Here is a 19,112-nt window from a genome sequence, read left to right on the forward strand (position 1 = left end):
TAAACTGAAATTGTCATTTAGTATGATTTTACGAGATATAGGCTTAGAAAGGAGACCACCATCTGTAAAGGGGTTAACACCGGTCCCGGTCCGTCACATGTGCAAGAGAACTAGGTAGAACGCAACGACAATGTGGTCTCAGAACAGATTAGGCATTCTTAGTTGGCCCTAACGAGCACGCAACCAATGACCTGAAGGCCCCCAGACAATGCTGTACCCACTCACAACCCAAACACCAGAGACCTGGTGGTGCCATCCGCCGCTCTGTGCTGCCCCCTCGACTCTTTGATCACACTGCCACTGCGTTCCTGCACTGACCCCTCCGGCTGGTGAGTCTGTAGACGGTTAGAGCCCAATGGTCGTTTACGAACAGTAGCTGGATCAGAGAGGATGCCTGTCTCCACTGCGTTCCTGCACTGACCCCTCCGGCTGGTGAGTCTGTAGACGGTTAGAGCCCAATGGTCGTTTACGAACAGTAGCTGGATCAGAGAGGATGCCTGTCTCGTGACCAGAGGTCTAGTAGTACAGGACTGAATTCCTGAAGTTTTGACGAATGGAAGTCTAGATTCACGATTATCACGGAGTCGATTATGCGGCTTAACAGACGAAAAGGCTGAGGGCCAAGCCACTATTAGGGTGTCCGCTAGTACAGGCCATATTAAAGTATGGAGTAAATAGTGCCGAAAGACAACATGTTGTGAAGAGAGGGACTACCATTCGGAGCCTCGCCAGAGAAGATCACAGTGTCCCGGATGTAAAACGAAACCGGCAATTGGCTCGGAGAGTACCAATTAGAGATGCTATGGACAATAAAATGACGTTGACCTAACCTGTTCCCATGTAGCACTATTTGCCGGATATGGTGGAGCCTCAATTGCACCATCAGTCCGATGCACAATTTCGAGGAGAATGATTACTTGCTTGTTGCCTTGGAAGGGTATTTGCTAGCAAGCACACATGTGAGATACGGAAAGTTGATAAGTGATGCCGACCTCACATGTTCCCATGTGGCACTATTTGCCGGATAAGGTGGAGCCTCAATTGTACAATCAGTCAGATGCACAATTCCGAGGAGAATGATTACTTGCTTGCTAGCACGGAAAGTTGTGGAGCGGAAGGGCCACAGCTCTGAGCCATGCCGTTTGGTAAATACCTGCCGCTCATAGAGGTCACGTGAAAACTTCGAATAGGCCATGGCCACCATTGTTCATACAAATGTGGTCGCGTCATTCCATGCAGCTATGCGAAACGCGGTTCACCATGTACTCAAAACTTCCGGTTGAATAGGTTTCTTTAATACGGTTCCTGCACACATTAGCAAACTATTTTGAACCTGAATATGGAAAACCGTCTGTTGGTCATGCCCCGAATAGAGAAGTGAAAGAGTGCGCAAATACAAGCACTAAATTCAGGTTACTCGCTGAACCGAAATAAGCAAACAGAAAAAACCCAGGCAGAAAATTCCAGAGCGCAAACTTACGATCAGGCGGCAACCATATCCTAAGAGACCAAACATGTAACCCTGTGGTAGCTATCCCGTACACCATGCACCCTCTAATGCAACCCACACGTCCCCACGTAGCTCAGCATTCAGGCTGCTACCCCACCGCTGACAGAGAATGGCACCAGATCAACGTGAACATACAGTGTACTGCTGCAAAACTTACAAGTCACAGTCTCGGCCGCTCTCCCCACCTGAATGCAGCCTGTCCTCCGTTATGTAGTTATGCCGTGCCTGCCCCAAAAGAAACCCCGGCGGCCGTAAGGACCCTTCGGGTAGGGGCAGCGGGCCTCCCTAGTCCCACGTGGGAGCCTGACCGCCCGCACCAGGCAGAACAAGCCCATCCGCTCGGTCGTGTGGAGCCGCAGGCTGCTCACCCGAGCTCCTCCGGTCTCCCGCGATGTCAGTGAAGCGTCCAGCCCGCCGGTGAATTCTGGTGACACGGATGAGGCGAAAATGTTTGTCACAGTCCGAAAGTCCTGCTGACGAAATATCGTCCCAATGCTAAAAAATTTTATCCAACCGCCACCCCCCGCCCGGCGGCCGAGACACCTCACCTAAAATGGTGTCTCTGCCGCGTGGCCGGGAGTTACCACAGCCCCCCAACGGAAGCCCAACCAAGCCCCGCCCCCCCAGCCGAAAAGCTACTAAAACAACTAAACCCGTCCCCGTGGGGCACCATCTCTATCCCCCCCCCCTTCCCCGGCCCCAAATTCCCCCGGGCGGGGCAGGCCTCCCTTCGGTCGGCCGCCCCCCCCAGGACCCCATTGTGGCTTCCGAGTAGCAAAAGCAGCAGAAACGGGGTGCGATGTGTAGTCAGCGAGAGGGACAAGGGCCAGGGAGGAAGGCGCTGAACAGACGGGCATGGAGGCAGCAGAGAGAATGGGAGGAATGAGACCGTCCGGATTAGACTGTCCGAGAGGGAGGGGGTGGGATGTCAAACAGGGGATCGAGGTAAGTGTAGACTGAGCAGTCAAGAGGGATGAAGTAATCTTGTTAAAGAAGGCTACTGCTAGGAGAAGTGGCGTGCTCGGGGTAAGGATGGGGGTCGATGCAAGTGTTGGTGGTGACGTTAGTAGGGATGCACATTAATTGATGGAAGAAAGAGGGTGGAACTGTTAGGTGCCTGTGGGTGCAATGCCAGAGGAGGAGAGTGGACCGTGTGGGATGGGTGCAGGTAAGTAGGTAGGGAGTGAGGTGCCTGGAGAGGTCAGAGTGGGGAGGGGTACAAGAATTTAGGGGCAGTTTGGGGGAGGGGGGGTTCAGAAACAGATGAGCAGCAGACAGGGAGTTATAGGATCAGGAGAACTGGTGGGGCTGCAGTGATTAGCAGAAGGAAATGACCTAAGGAATGCATTTGCACTTACCTTGCTTGGTGTCTCCTCGCGGCACAGGGAGCAGTGCCCTTCTCTCCCTTGGGCTCTGGCCTGCACTCTCCTCTGCTCACTGAATGAATGGAGGGTTAAAGCCTTGCTGCCAGATATCTGCAGTTGCCCAGTGGGGATAAAGCCTCCGTCTCTCTCCCTCTGTTCCGGTCCGTCTCTTCCACCCCTGCCAATGGTCTCAGTTTTGGGCAGTGGGAGCAGTGAGTTGCACTGGACCTCTCCCTCCTCCTGGTTGTCTAACCCTCCCTCCCTCCCTCCACTGCGGCCTGGGCCCCATAACATCCGGAGACCCTCCTAGCCCACCGCTTCCCTCTTCCTGAAGCAAGACTGTGGTAAATCCTAACGTACAGAGGTAAGGCTTAGTGCGGCCTTGCGATGCCCCCTCGCCATCGCACCACACCAATCAGTCCCTCCCTCCTGACCACATGCAGTCGCCATGCATACTACATGTCCGCATTGGATTGGGAGCGTGCCGGCAAACTCCACTCTATGGGCTGATTTATTTATTTTTTTGCCAAACTCCATGCTCCAAGCGGAGCGTGGAAAGGCAAAACTCTGCTGGCAGAGCATAGTTTGCCACCCACCCCTACTCCTGAGATGCAAGAACACTAGCGCATCATTTACAGCACTTGTAAACGTTCTGTGTAGGCACATGACTAGTATTAATGCCCATGTTGCATAAACATACCTAAATGGACCTGCCATTCTTCCAGACTGGCGGAAAGAAGGAGTTAGGTCCTGATTGGGACTGAGGGGGGGCTGGACCATAATCTAATGAAGGAAAAAGAGAAGATGCCCACACCTCAAAATAGTACACAATTATTCGAAGAAGGCACGTGTAACTGAATTGCACATGTGAAGGTACATTTATTTATACCAACTACTAGTATTTTTTGAAATTTTTTGGCAAGATGTTTTTTACAAAAGCAGAAAAAGGGGAAGAACCCACACAATCAACACAATAATTATACAAATACAAACAATAATTATAAACAATGGCAATTGATGAGATACATAAGAACACAGAGGGAATATTAACACATTTAGTAATTCATGGTTAAATATGAATGCCTGTTTTGAAACCACCAAAGCGAAGTGAAAAGGGGGCAAGAGCTTGCACAATGTCCATTAGCATAGATACATTTAATGTATTACTGTGCTCTTGCGTAATGCCGACGCGTTTCAGGTTCGAGCAGAACGTATTCGAACCCTCATCAGGGCTTTGTGAATAGTCTGTGTGAAAGAAATAAAAAATAGAGAACAGTTTTGAAAGCCAGGACTAAATGTGAAGCGGTTAAACTCATAGAGTTTTGAATAAGGAGGGTACCTGTGGTTATCAGGCTCCCAAGCACTGTTCAATGGACTGGGGCGATGACACAAAGGTTTAGTTCTAAAAATGAATAAAGCACAAAATGTTGTTTCATAGAATTGCATATGCATCGAAAAAAGAATGGGAGAATCAGGATTTGAGCCTACCTCTATGTGCACCGTCTGGCGCCCCTTAGAGGGAGGGGATCGAGGATAAAAGTCTTTGAGTCCTGTCGATTAAAAGCAAAGGCTTATGATCAAATGTCGACCTTTAAAGGACAAGATATACATTATTTAGAAAGAGAGGGGCCCCATACCTTGCGTTTTGTGTGCAATAAAGCGGTGTCCCTCTAGATTGAAATCAGCATGAAGCTCCTACATGAACAAAGTGAAAGCGGGCGTCAAACCGGTTGCACTTAGCCAATATTTAACAACTAAGTTACGGGCTGGTGGAAAGGAGCCTACCTGGGTCAGCTGCACGGATCATGGCGGCCCAGGAATCAGAAACCGGAGTGTTTTGAATTATCTCCGTTTCTGTGGCGCGCTGAAAAAAGGGAACAAAAAGCGCAATTGAGATGCGCGTCTGCAAGCTGCCAGTTTGTACATAAATCAAAGCTCCCGAACGGAGCGGGTTACTACGTGAATCACGGCTCCCGATGGGAGCGCGTTTCTTACCTGTCCTCAGACAGTCAATGTTCAAATTGAAGGCTTCTCGAAGAATGCCTAACGTTACGTGGGGCCATTTTGGACTGATAGAAAAAGGGACGACCAGCGTCCCATTGCATTATGGGATATGAAGTCCCAATTTTGAAAAATTCAAAGGCGCACCGAGTGGGAATAAATTGGTATTTACACTCATGTCAGAGATGGAAGTTAAAACACGGAAGGCAAAGGGGAGCCAATGTGTGGGGCTCATAACGGCTGCATGGGAGTCCACCTTATGAATACAAAGGAGACAAATGCAAGGCAGAGGGGGGGGGGGGGCAAAAAGAGCTAATCAAGGCTGGGTCATTGTAAGAAAAACCAGCTAAATTCTTGATAGTTCAGACATACTGTTAAGCCCTGTAAGGGTGCTATTGAACTTGAGGATCAGGTATGCTTCCTTCTGGAGCAACATCTTGTCGATGTCTGCCGGGCGCTGTGTTGTACCAAGTGTAAATAGTACTGACCACTTGAAATCCAATTCTGAATGAGAATTATCAATAAAATGTTCAACCATGGGTGCCGTAAGCACTTTCTTTCTAATCCTGGACCTGTGCTGACTGATGCGAAAATTAACTTGCTGGTTTGTTTTCCCGATGTAAATCTTGGGGCAAGGACACTGGATAACGTATATAACGTTTTTGGTTATGAGTGTAAATACCAATTTATTCCCACTCGGTGCGCCTTTGAATTTTTCAAAATTGGGACTTCATATCCCATAATGCAATGGGACGCTGGTCGTCCCTTTTTCTATCAGTCCAAAATGGCCCCACGTAACGTTAGGCATTCTTCGAGAAGCCTTCAATTTGAACATTGACTGTCTGAGGACAGGTAAGAAACGCGCTCCCTTCGGGAGCCGTGATTCACGTAGTAACCCGCTCCGTTCGGGAGCTTTGATTTATGTACAAACTGGCAGCTTGCAGACGCGCATCTCAATCGCGCTTTTTGTTCCCTTTTTTCAGCGCGCCACAGAAACGGAGATAATTCAAAACACTCCGGTTTCTGAATCCTGGGCCGCCATGATCCGTGCAGCTGACCCAGGTAGGCTCCTTTCCACCAGCCCGTAACTTAGTTGTTAAATATTGGCTAAGTGCAACCGGTTTGACGCCCGCTTTCACTTTGTTCATGTAGGAGCTTCATGTTGATTTCAATCTAGAGGGACACCGCTTTATTGCACACAAAACGCAAGGTATGGGGCCCCTCTCTTTCTAAATAATGTATATCTTGTCCTTTAAAGGTCGACATTTGATCATAAGCCTTTGCTTTTAATCAACAGGACTCAAAGACTTTTATCCTCGATCCCCTCCCTCTAAGGGGCGCCAGACGGTGCACATAGAGGTAGGCTCAAATCCTGATTCTCCCATTCTTTTTTCGATGCATATGCAATTCTATGAAACAACATTTTGTGCTTTATTCATTTTTAGAACTAAACCTTTGTGTCATCGCCCCCAGTCCATTGAACAGTGCTTGGGAGCCTGATAACCACAGGTACCCTCCTTATTCAAAACTCTATGAGTTTAACCGCTTTACATTTAGTCCTGGCTTTCAAAACTGTTCTCTATTTTTTATTTCTTTCACACAGACTATTCACAAAGCCCTGATGAGGGTTCGAATACGTTCTGCTCGAACCTGAAACGCGTCGGCATTACGCAAGAGCACAGTAATACATTAAATGTATCTATGCTAATGGACATTGTGCAAGCTCTTGCCCCCTTTTCACTTCGCTTTGGTGGTTTCAAAACAGGCATTCATATTTAACCATGAATTACTAAATGTGTTAATATTCCCTCTGTGTTCTTATGTATCTCATCAATTGCCATTGTTTATAATTATTGTTTGTATTTGTATAATTATTGTGTTGATTGTGTGGGTTCTTCCCCTTTTTCTGCTTTTGTAAAAAACATCTTGCCAAAAAATTTCAAAAAATACTAGTAGTTGGTATAAATAAATGTACCTTCACATGTGCAATTCAGTTACACGTGCCTTCTTCGAATAATTGTGTACTATTTTGAGGTGTGGGCATCTTCTCTTTTTCCTTCATTCTTCCAGACTGGGCACTGTATAACTATTGCTATCTGGGGGGGGGGGGGGGGGGGGGGGGGGGGGGAAGAAAGTGGGTCTTATTATAGCAGGCGTTGGTGAAATTTGTCATGCCGGAGTCATTATCTCTTGCTACCTAAAATGCCAGAAATTGCTCTATTATGCCACATTGCATAATTACATGCAGTCTGTGGAAAATGTTTACTACAAATGCAGAGTTTTCAATAACAGTTGACCACGAGCGCATAAGACCAATGTGAACAACCGTGTCTGAACTTCTCTTTGCAGTGCCTTTTTTGTGTAACTTTTTTAGAGCAAAATGCATTCTTGCATCCAAAGTCTACATGAGAATGCATGTTGTGCCAAATGTCAGCACCAAAATGCCAGTATTACTTTTAGGGTAATTTTGCTGGAATTGAGTATTTAAGAGAAAACAAACTGATCATCCGCTCTCTGCCCATGTCATATTTACATTAGCAAAAAACACACAGCCGCCACATTATCCCGTAAATGTTTTCAGCAAGCATTATGCCCTGCTTTTATGCCTGCGCTGATGGCCTTGTGAACGTAGCCTTGGACATGAACAGTCCACAATCAGTTAACACGCCGTTTATTTCAAGACTGTAGCTGTCTGGAAGATTTCCCCAAAACTCCACAGAAACCACAAAATTTAGTTCAACAAATCGGAACTGTATAAAAGCAGAACTGTTGTGACCACAAGTGTAATAAAAATGTAAAACCATTACATAAATCTTCCGATCCTCTGCATACAAGAGCGGTTGAAAGAGAACTGAAACCGACCGCAGGAGGCTCTTGCCTGGTCAGCATCCCATTTTGCGTACAAAGTGTTTTAATGGGTAATTCGAAAACATACGGGTTCTGGAATTTAAAGGTCTGTTTTCAACGGCATGGGCATGGTTCAGCTTCAGTCAACAACGTCTGGGCATGCGCAGTCGGCAAACTCGTTTCTGCGTAAGCAATTCACGCGGGTGGCTGACTGTACACAAGATATGAGGTAGCCAGGCTGCTGCTCTGGAATTGCTGTAACAGTCGAATACTGAGGTAATATTGGGATCGTAAGCCAGTAGAAATTACAGAAAAGTTGTAATCCAATTACCTTTCCCATCTCTGCCAGACCTGGCTTTCTTCCAACTCATTGATAGTCTATGGATAGGAAAAGAACTCTGACAGAAGCATGCATCCCTTTCCAACCATCAGTACTAGAGACTGTATGGAGGAAGCTCAAGATTAAGAAATCTATTCGGGCATCACGAACATCCATGTAATATAAAGAAAAACTGCAGCTTGGGTTCAATGTAGCAGGAATTATTAAAACCTAGACATGCTAGAAGTAAAGATGGCAACAGCTGATCTCCCAAACAAGGCCGTCTGTGGCAGTGGTTTACTGGCTAGATTACTGACCGGCAGTGCGGTCCTATCGTTTCACATTTATACCCTTACAAGTGTTTTTTAGCTTTGTAATTCCTATTAAGCTGGTTTAGCCATGCAGAACATGATGTGCTTAATTTGAGCTGGTGATTTCCGGTGCTCTACACTTAATCCTCGACCCCGCTGCTTATGACAGTCTACTACATGGTGACGCTGTCTGCCTAGTCTTGAGATGAACTCGACAATGATGTTTAACAATTTAATATACATTGAAAAAAGAAAAGGGTCTGCTGCCTGCACCATTCTTGAAGCTCCTGATGACGTGGAATAGTCAGAATTATCACACTTGTAGGAATGCGATGGTTAGTTGTGTTGGTACTTTCATTGGCCGCGCTGGCGAGGGCAAGGGGTGGTGCAAGCTGAAATGGCCTCCTGAGTAGGGCCTTGGCACTAACCTTTTTATGAATTAAGCACGGAGACAATCTCCCTAACATAGCGATACTTAAGAAATGTGTGCAGTGCCAGGCATTAAAACGTACCTTGTGCGTGGAGACCTTGTTTCTTGTAAAGCGGGCAGACAATGGTGTCTTTATACCCAGCACAGATGTATGGAGTATTGGAGGTGGGCACCTTGGGCCACCATATAAAGGGGCAGGATGCAAGGCTATCAATTATTGCCCCCCCCCCCCCTCCCACACTGCTCATGCAGCCCCCTCAGGACCTTGAGAGGGTCCCCTCAAGAAGGGGCCTTTGTCTGTAGGTACAAAAATTCCATATTGTATTTTGAGGGGACCGTGGGAGGGGTGCTGAGGAAGGTATATGAACGTTTCCATATTCCAGTATTCAAAATTTCTCTAAGAACCAGGAATAATATTACATTTCTTCAATGTATTATAATCCAGTTGTCGAGTTTCCCTCTCCTCTCAAACCCCATTCATTCTTATCTGTATGCCCATCTAGAATTGCTGGAACGGGGCTGATTGGACCGCCTATAGACGTAGACGATCCATTGATGAGGACCTAAACCTGTACACGAGAATTGTGAGCATTGGACCAATCCAGCATGCAGAGAATATGTCGCAAGCAAAGAAGCCTGACTCTGGTATGGCGGCACACATGGTGGTTAGAAGGGTTATATAATTACCCATTAATTAACTGGGCATGGAAGTCAGACATCTGACTTGTTAGCAAATCTGTGATATCCGTCCCTTGACATGGGTGATTGTGGGGAGTGGGGGTATTCAATGATGCCTCATTTAAGAAATGTTTTTACTTTTCTTTCAGGCATGAATCAACTTCTTATTCCATGTGTGCTTGCTGTGGGCTGTGTTGCTGGCCTTTTCTTCCTGGTCGCAGTAGCCAAACTAGTCAAGAAACACACTGGACTTGAACTTTCCTCTGCAAGGTCTTCCAATAAACTGTAAAGTCTATTCTTTGTCTTGCTGTTTGTTCCTTTGCTGAATGCATGATTGTAGGCTTGTGATGTTTGTGCCTTGCAGCAGACCAGATTATTGGTGTGATTCTTTATCTCCTAGAACATTCTAGTCCATCTGTGGAAAATGAGTTCCTCTTGGCCATCAATTCTGACAAAGGATTGAAAGAACCACTATTTTATGCATTTATTGGGAGAAATAAGTCTTGGAGGATTTGGCTTGGGTTCTATATTGCAAAAGTTTCCTCACGTATATGAATAGAGGCAAGAGTGCCTGTGGATGTGAAATGGTTGGGACTTATACGAAAACTTAACCCACCCAGTACCCTGATGTGATTGGACAAACCCTCTTTCGCGATTCTATTTGTAGGCATTCACAAATGATGGGCAGTAAGACACCTAGGGAACCGTGTTCGAATAGTCGGTGCTCACCAATCCTGATCTCTCTGCTCTTTAAGGGTTTTCCAATGATCAAACATTTGGTCATTCAATACATGGAATTAAGATGTGTGCAAAAAGAAAACCTGCTCTTTCACCAGCTAATTGTAAATATCAGTTGAACTTAAATATGTTGGCTTGTAATTATTTGAAATTTCTTATGAAAAAACTCTTCAGTCTTACTCTAAAAAAAATATCAACTCCCTCCTGCATTTAGTTAAACCTGTCCAGAAAGCCAATATCCACACTCCTTGCCCACTACCACTCTTCGGCCCCCAAGGCGTGCCCTATGAATCCAAAGCGATCTGAATTCTGGTGTGCCCAAAAACTTACTGACAGCCAACAACAAAACTCAACAAACCCCACATTTGAGCAGAGAATCTCTCCACACCTCACATCGAAAGCTCACCCCCAAAGCCAGCTATAACAATTTGAGTTTTATGCTGCATCAGTCCCCAAGGCCACCTTGAAAGCCATAACGCATTGCCTCAGTTTGATCTCAGACACTCACAATGTCTGCAACTGGGAATTGGAATACTATCAATCTTTCACTAAAAGAAGGCGAGATCCAACCCCTCCTCAATAGAACAAAGCAAACCTGTACCATTCCTCCCATCCTTCTGTGCAATATACCGAGGTGGATCTTCTTACATCCACCTGCCCATACAGCCCTTGTGAATTACCTTACTACCCTCAGAATCACCATGTATGGAGATATGATCCTATCCACCATTATTCAACCCTCCCAAGAGAAGCAGAAACACCCCAATATGATCAATGCATCCCTCACACATGCACCTTTCCTGATGCAATCAAAACTGGAAAAATCCACCTGCTACTCAAAGCTAACTTTAGCCTTAAAGACCCACTGCCAATTCATCATTTAACTACCATTATTTTAAAAATATAGCAGTTGCTATCCAATCAAAAAAGCTGCAATCCTTTCCATCCTGCAAGACTACCGAACTGATTCCAGACCATGCTGCACACTGAAGAAAAGCAAGCATCAGTTACACCCCTGAGCATACAACAGTGTCTGCCTGTAGTCCCTGGTGCGGCCTGATCTCTCCGATACCTTAGATATCACTTAATACCATCTTCCTGGTCTGGCAAGGAAAGTAACCAGAGGACGGTGTCTGAGAGAAATTGCCTGGAGCTTGAGCCGCTCTTTGGTGTTGGAGTGTCTGCGAATTTCATTGCAGTTGAACAATTCTGGAAATCGAAAACCAGAATAAACCCTGAGTGCATGTCAACAGATAATGGTTGCAAATAGGGGAGCGGTAACCCGTTGCGGTGAAAGATGGCTGGAGTCCATGGTGTCACATAAAGGAACTGTATGTGTAGCCATTGTGGGGACAGGCACTCTCCTCATGCAGTCTCAAGATTATGTGCCCCTGTGCGAAAATTCTGAAATGATGCGGGATGCTCATGCGGGAAAGGCATGCACACCACCTATCAGCATTTTGAATAACACCCCTAAATGATGGGGGTGGTGGCGAGATGGAAGCTGCCGCCATTTTGAGCAGCTTACAAACACTAATACAGTTTCTCATGACTTGAAAAAAGGATTTTGGAAAGGTGATGAATACTGAAACGCACAAAGCTGGAACAGAACTTAAAATAGCCCATTTCTTGAGCCTTGTTGAGTAGGTTGGTCATTCTTCTTTGGTTTTCAGTCTTTTAGGTGCTGCTATTCATTCATTCAACTTCAGGGAGTCTGGAGCGCCGGAAATGTGCACCTCAACCTGTCGCCTTTCTAGAAGCGTCCTGGGTCCTTCAGCACACCAAAGCAAGCGGAAGTGCCTTGCAAGGAGCAGAATGGGAAGCTGGGTACTAAATCAGATAGTCGTATTTTGGGAGTCTAAGGAGTTTTGAAATACTATGCTGGTCAGAGTGGGATAAACTGCAGAATGTTGTGGAAACACGCCCCTCCTGGCGAGCAAGGACCGAAGCTGGCTAATACTGCGTCACATACGGCTACCCTCCTTTTACCGCCCATGCTACTGCCACATGCCAGATTTTACTGCTACCCGTCCCTGACTTCAAACGGGTCTCCGGTTGGTTAAGAGGTTCAGTTAAGTGATGTGTGCATAAACAATATGCCTGTTTTATGCTAGTACACAAGCAAGGGGAGAGGATGTGGCGGAACGACCAGAGCTTCCGATTTTTGAAATTGGGGAACCAACTTCGAGAGACGTGTTGGTTGAATATACTGTGATTCTGGACAGATCACTAAATTTCTCGGTGCCTACAAATCTGAATGTGTCCTTTGTAATGCAACTGGTGCTCCTGTGAGATGCTCCAATACCTTCGGATCTATTTCGCGTTTTATAAAACTACAAAAAAAAAACTCCTGTCGCCTCCCATTGCGAAGGATGCTTCTGGGGGCCTTATTATTGGTCCTGTGAGTTTGGAATTCATTTTCTCCAGTTCACTCGTCTGTGTTTTCTGCTTCACTTTGTCTCAATTATTTTCTGTTGAGGTAAAACCTACAGCAATCAACCAGACCTATGGTTATCCAGCAGATGACAATAGAGAGCAACCATGTAATCTCACCATAATCACAACGTGGCCTTTGTTTTAAAATGTCCCCTCTAACCTCCCGAAACACATATTAGACTGGGCCTACAATGGAGAATGATCTGGTTTGAGGTAGGTGCCGGCCTCTTCTACTACCTCCCGGGTATATGTGTGCCTTTTCCTACAGGTCCCATCAGGACCGAACTATCCCACCTGCTCAGTACGAGAATAAGTTCAATGCCCTTAGTAGAGGTGGGTGGACTACATTCAGAAAACCAGTCAACAGATGTGACCGAAGTGCGCTCCGAATTTCATTGGACTTCTTATAAACGGACAACACCCAGTTTCATGTCTCCATTACCAGGATATTCCTCCGCCGAAGGTGCCACTGTGCTATGGATGGTGGTACTGCACTTTTCCAGGTAAACAGGCCTATATTAGTTCTGTACAATTTTTCTACCTGTCTTCAACTAATGTCTCCGGGCTGGTGAGCGAATGTTCAGCAAAAGCATGCCGGTCATTCAGCAATGGGTATCCCAGCAAAGCTCTCCTTTCTGGCGAGATCTCTTCCCTGTAGGGCCATAAAGGCAGATAGCCATGCCATGTATCCACCGCACTACTCCAACATTATGGGGAAAAAATCTGGGTAGTAGCAATGCAAGTTAACTAGATACCTGCACCATTCAAATATTACTTTACAATGGGTCTCCCTACTGGACGTCCTTCATCAGATATCATCAAACCCGCCTCCAAGTCTGGTCATTTATCTTTATGCTCTTATGTTGGTCCCATTGACCTTGAGAAACCATGTTCTGGTGGAAATGCTTCCACGAGGAGCTTGCAAATCAGGAAGACCATGACCGTAGACCTTTTTCGCTGTTCTCATACATTTTTAAAAAGAGGGTGGTTTCCTACTGGCTTTTACTTTTACTGTGGTGTGCATAACCTGGTGCTGTGTTTTTGTATGGAATCCCTCTCCATCTGTTACCTAAAATCCAACAGACAGGATTACAAGGATTTGATGAACTCCCTTTAAACATTTTGAATCCTAAGAAAGAACCACTTTCTCCTTGCATGAAAAGGGCAGGGTACATGCACCGGGGAGGGGGCTGGGTAAATGTCAGAGGTGAACAGATAGGGGAATTTTGTGAGCCCCATCTGTCTTAAAGCGATGTCCTGTAGCCTCAAGGCCATGCATACTGAGGTAAATGTTGGTCCCTTTTAGGCTTTCAAGACAATCCCACATATCTCTCATTACAAAGCGTGCTCCATGTGTGGCCATAATGTCTCTCAGAAGGGTAGCAGGTAGGATACTTCATAAATCATAATCTAAGGAAGTCTGCATAATTGAGTCCTCCCTTTGCCAATCCGTATACCAAATAGCTTGTGGGCCAGACGTGGGCGTGAGCCTTGCCAGACACATTTTTAAAAACAACCAATTTCATGTCTGAAAACAAATCTCGGCTCCACCTCCACGGGGAGCGTCTGGAATCAGGCAGGTATAGTCATCTTTGATAATGTATCCTCGCCATGAAGCAAAGAGGGAGCAACTTGCAAAGATGTCCTTCAATTGTAGCGAGTAGGGAGGATGATTTGCCTTGCGTAGGTGGCCTTAAGCGTCCTTAAATCGGAGTGTGAAGTGGAGCTTCTCAGGCTTATTTAGGTTAATTTGAAACCCAAGCGTTATAAATTTTCATAGCTTTGTTTTACTGCTGAGAGAGATCCCCCAGTGTTAGTGTCAAAAGCATGTCGTCATCAAAAAGGTTCTATGGAGGTCTGGGCCAAGTCTCACCACTTTGATGTCTTCCCTAATGATCATGGCTAGAGGTGCAATCTTGAGAAGACAGAAGGGGTGAGAGGGGGCACCTCAAAACAGTTCCCTGCTGAGCAAGAAGGAATGGGAGAAGCTGCCATGGAAGCATATTTTCAACTTGTGGTTAGTGGGCACTTACTATGGCACGAGATCTCGGGCAAAGACCCATCTTGACCAGTACTTGCCTGACTTAATGCCAGTCAACCCTGTCAAAGACGAATTTGTGTCTAGAGAGGCAGTGATTTTGTAACATATTTCTGCTGTCCATCTTGTTTATAGAGGATAAACTTTGAACTTTCAATACAAAACAATGCTCTGACCCAGAATACTCTGCAGAAAACGTTAGGGTGTGCAAGAGTCCTCCAGTCTCATTCCATCCATCCATCCATCCTTGCACGCAGGCCAATAATGAAATGCTTCATGGATCTGCTCCCCTCCCACACAACTCCGACCCAAGTCCATTAACCTTTATTTAGCATGGCATTTCCACATGTATGTGATGCTCTGTATTTTGAGCGGTGCCACATTCCTGATCTTGGCGTTGTATTGAGTTTTTCTGATTGTAATTTTAGCGTTCCACCACTTGATAAATTTTTTTAATATGCAAATGATCTTGCTTTTTTTTGCTTACTTTTTAGCCCCCCCTTCCCCCTCAATTTCCAGCTATTCTTAATGTTTGACTGTTTGCTTAAGCTTTTATGTATGGATCTTTTTTACCCCCCCTCTCCCTCTCCATAGTTCAATTTGCAGTCTTGTCCCTTGGCGATTGATTTTTATTTTTAAATTGTTGAATTTCTGAGTGTAGAATTCTTAATAGTTTTTGTACTGCAGCGGAAATTGTAGCAAAGTGAGGGGGAGGAAATTTTAGGGCTACTCTTTTCAGGGGGGTGTTACACCCCCTAATGTATTTTCTGAAAAATAGTTTGGTACTGGTGCTTTGTCTGGTATGGTGAGGAGTCTGTCGGATTTCACCATGAATATTTACACAGACAAACTCTCACGCACTCCCTCTCTTTCTGTTTTTAAACTCCTCAAAATGTTGATTATTTTTCAAAATATGTTTTCTCTCACTTGGTACCCTTACCAATTCACATGCCTCTCCCTTTCCACTGCCCCATAGGCCCCTCTCATGCACCCTGCTTGTCCTAGAATGTATTTTAACTAGCCTGATTGGGGAGATGTGAGCTTCAGATTTTCCAACACTCATATTGACCAAACTAAACCCCGGTCTCTTTTGTGGGTTACTTTCCCTTTGATCATCTGTTAGACAGGTACTGTTAATACCATCTCGTGCTTCAATCGGTCTTTTGGTCTCTCATTCTTTGAATATTTAAACTCCATATTTAAATTCTGGGAATTCTCTCAAGTTTCCTGGATCATTATTTTTAATGTTTGATGCATGGTCTTTCTAAATAAGTTGTATTTTTTTTAATCACTTTTTATTTTTTTTGTACTCATTTGCCTTTCTACGCAAATGGATTCATCCTTTCTCGATCTGTTTTAGAACTCTGCTGAAAGCCCTTTGGTTGGCTTTAACAGTGGAATCCCCAGTTTATTTTTGATCCTGGTGCCGGGGTGCTCCGTGTAGACTAGAGTGTCCTGTGTAAATTTTATAATGTCCTCTATATTCGCTTCTTGCTCCTCCTTTTCTACGTCTTCTGTAGAGGAATTGCATGACTCCTTCCTAGTTTAGGTGAATGATTGTGCTATGAGCCCTATTTTGTTGAATTCTATATTGTACAACCTATTTTGCCTCCTAGCTCTCAATGACTCCTGTTTCTCTGTTTTTTCTGGTTGGTAGTGTTGTGGGCCCTAGGCTTACATGCTACTAGAAGGATGACACTGAGCCAGGGGTTATACTGGTTAACTGGCCACAAGCATGTGCACTCGTGCCCTTTTATTTGCAGGCTCACATTACTGGGGACTCCCTTGGGTGTGGGTTGCGAGTGTGTCCAGCTCTCGAGGGAGTGGCTGGTAAAACAAGTCCCTGCTGAGACATTAGAACGTGTCCAGCAGGACACTACATTCCTCTCAAACTTTATTGAAAAACAAACACCAGTCCAATCTTTAGGAGCAAATAAAAATCAAATGAACACCACAGGGTCCATCAGCCTCTAGAAACATGCAGTGGGTAAACAGCAGACATGGGGCTGGTGACTCTGACTGTAGCAGGACATCTTTACTTGCACTCCTAATTTAATCGGAGTGCTTCAGGACACAGATGTTGGCTTGGAGACGACAGTCTCACTCAGGCAGCATACCAGTGGAAACCTGTCCATTGGTTTTAAGTTGCTCTAATCTGCTGACGTTGATGATGGTCTGTGGTAGGTCCAAACCGTTCAAAAAAACCGGTGTGTCATGAGCATGGTTGGAGTCCATGGTGAAAGTTCACAAATGTAATGCCTGATCAACTGAAGTCTCCTTTACATGACCTTGCTGCTTCCCAGAGTCCGTTGGTGGGCAATATCACGCCCAACTCTACGTCCTGGGGGAGACCCTTTGTCTGGGTTGCCACAGAACTGCTTGTGGGCTGCGTGTGTGCCTATGTGCAGGCAGATGCAAGACCACCGAACAGCCAGTGCCTAGTCGCTCTCCCAAACCTCAGGGTGGAGGGGTCTTGGTCAAGACATGCTGCGGGGATTCGGATGCAAGTCAGGTTAGCGGGTAGTCTCTGGTTCTTCTTGTCAGCTGGTATGGTAACGGTGTAGGACTCTAGTTCATATGTTTGTTACTCTAGGGATTGTAGTGTTTGAAGCACTTGACAAGGAGTGGTGTGATTGTGTTGCATGCCATGTGGTGAATCTGGACAACATTTTGTGACAGCTTGCCTTGATGGTTGCAGGCCTTCGTTTTTGAGTTGATCACCGGGAGTGTGGTGGCCAGGCCCTTCCCTTTCCTTTGGAGAGGCATCTGCATACGTGCGCTTCGATGTCTTGGGTTACTGAGAGATCGGTGACAGTGGCGTGGTGGACACTATGAGAAGCATGAGGCAGAGACTCTGTTTGCGCATGCTTGTGACTTACTCTGTCTCCTGGTGGGCGGTCACTAGGTCTTTCTCGTGGTGTCACCTAGTTAGCTTGCTGTTTGTATGCCTACCTCAGCAGCTCAAGTTTTCTTCAGCTTCAGGCCTGGCATCTAGTAACTTTCCTAACTGAACTTAATTGGTCGACCTGTTCCAAGTGTATAGCAGCCTGTCAGACTTCCATATCTTCGGGTGCGGTGTCTTGCACATGGCAATGATGATGTGGTTGCTAATAGACCTGGACAACAGGTAGTGGTGATTGACTTGGAGTAAGGATGATTAGAGGGACTTCGCAGCCACATGCTTTTGCTGGTGCTGTTGTTCTCTTGTTGCATCTGCAGTCACAAGCAGGGATTCCATCTCACTGAAACTGCTGACACTCAGGAACTGACTGTTGCACTGGGAAGCGTAGGGGATGAGACACTGGTTGCACTTGCTGATGGCTTACATGCAGTTCTCCCATTAAGCTGTCTCCAGGGATGTTGCTACGCCTTGGTGGCTGTCTTGTGTCTGCAGGTGTACACTTGGTTTGTAGTGGTATGCGTCCTCCTACTTCTCCTATAGTTGTGCTCTCCAGTGAACCTGTGTTCGTCAGGTTCTTCATGGTGGCAGGATTGTTAATCTTTTCATTGCTTACTCTGGGTGCAGTGCCATGCACTACCTTCCAAACAGGGCCAATCAACATTCAATGATCTCTGGACCATGCGGGTGAGACTACCAGTTGCTCTCCTCTCCTCTCCTCTCTTCTCCCTCCTGGGTGCTGGATGGTGTCCAGCTACTTCTCATGTGTTATCTCTTCAGGGAGTGTCTTGAAGCTCCTACTCTGGGTGCTCCCTGTTCTGGGAATTGCTTCCACAGGCAGTAGGGAGCAGTGGAGGTGGCAGCTTGCCACTTGGGAGTGTGCGACTCTCCTCTTGCCTGTATTGGGATGCAGGTGACTCCATCTTGAGCCAGTTTAGGAGAGGACACTCTTTGCCTTCATTGGCTCACTGCGGACTGTGCTTCTGCAGTGGAGACGTAGAGGCTCTTCTTCCTCCAATCGGGCCACTCTAGGCCTGTACTCCCCTCTCTTCTCTTGGAGAATGCTGGGTAACTGGCAGGCAACCAGGCTCTCTCTGTACATGATATAGTCTCTTGGAGGGTGCTCTTAGCTGGCTACCAGTATGCCTGTTCTTTCCTTGCGGAGGCAGCAGGCAACCGCTAGGAGACGGGCGGCACCATCTTCAGGAGTGTTGTGGCGGCAGGCAGCCGCTGGGTGTTGCGTGTGCTACTCACAGTGGTCCTGGTGGCTTGCTAGATGTCTATCAGGGCTTACTTTGCTGTGGTACTCTGCCCTTCTCCTCATTAGAAATTAGACAGTCCACTTGGCCAGTGTACGTGTTGCTGCTGCCTAGGGACAGGAACACTGCCTGTTTCTCTTGTGCCTTTCACTTGCAGGGCTCTGCCTTGGTTCCACTACTTTTACTCTAGCTGGAATCTTGGCAGTGTCATCAGCTGCTCTGTGCAGAACACTGAAAGTGTTGGTGTGGGGCAGCTGTGAGCGTCTTGTGGTGTCTTGCAGA

General features: G+C 46.2%; 2 protein-coding genes across 2 annotated transcripts in view; one reads left to right on the forward strand and one right to left on the reverse strand.

Annotated features, from left to right (window-relative positions):
• LOC147673921 (uromodulin-like) overlaps positions 1–9,749 on the forward strand; it is a 159,163-nt gene extending 149,414 nt beyond the window's left edge. Inside the window, exons 8-9 of the mRNA XM_086945014.1 lie at positions 9,286–9,427; positions 9,610–9,749. Coding sequence (XP_086801140.1) covers positions 9,286–9,427; positions 9,610–9,749 — 282 coding nt within the window. The remainder of the gene's footprint in view (positions 1–9,285; positions 9,428–9,609) is intronic.
• Positions 1–19,112, reverse strand: part of ADGRG1 (adhesion G protein-coupled receptor G1) — a 526,961-nt gene that overhangs the window by 31,869 nt on the left and 475,980 nt on the right. The window lies entirely within an intron of this gene.

The sequence above is a fragment of the Lissotriton vulgaris genome, chromosome 12, assembly GCF_964263255.1.
Source record: "Lissotriton vulgaris chromosome 12, aLisVul1.2, whole genome shotgun sequence".
NCBI classification, from domain to species: Eukaryota; Metazoa; Chordata; class Amphibia; order Caudata; family Salamandridae; genus Lissotriton; species Lissotriton vulgaris.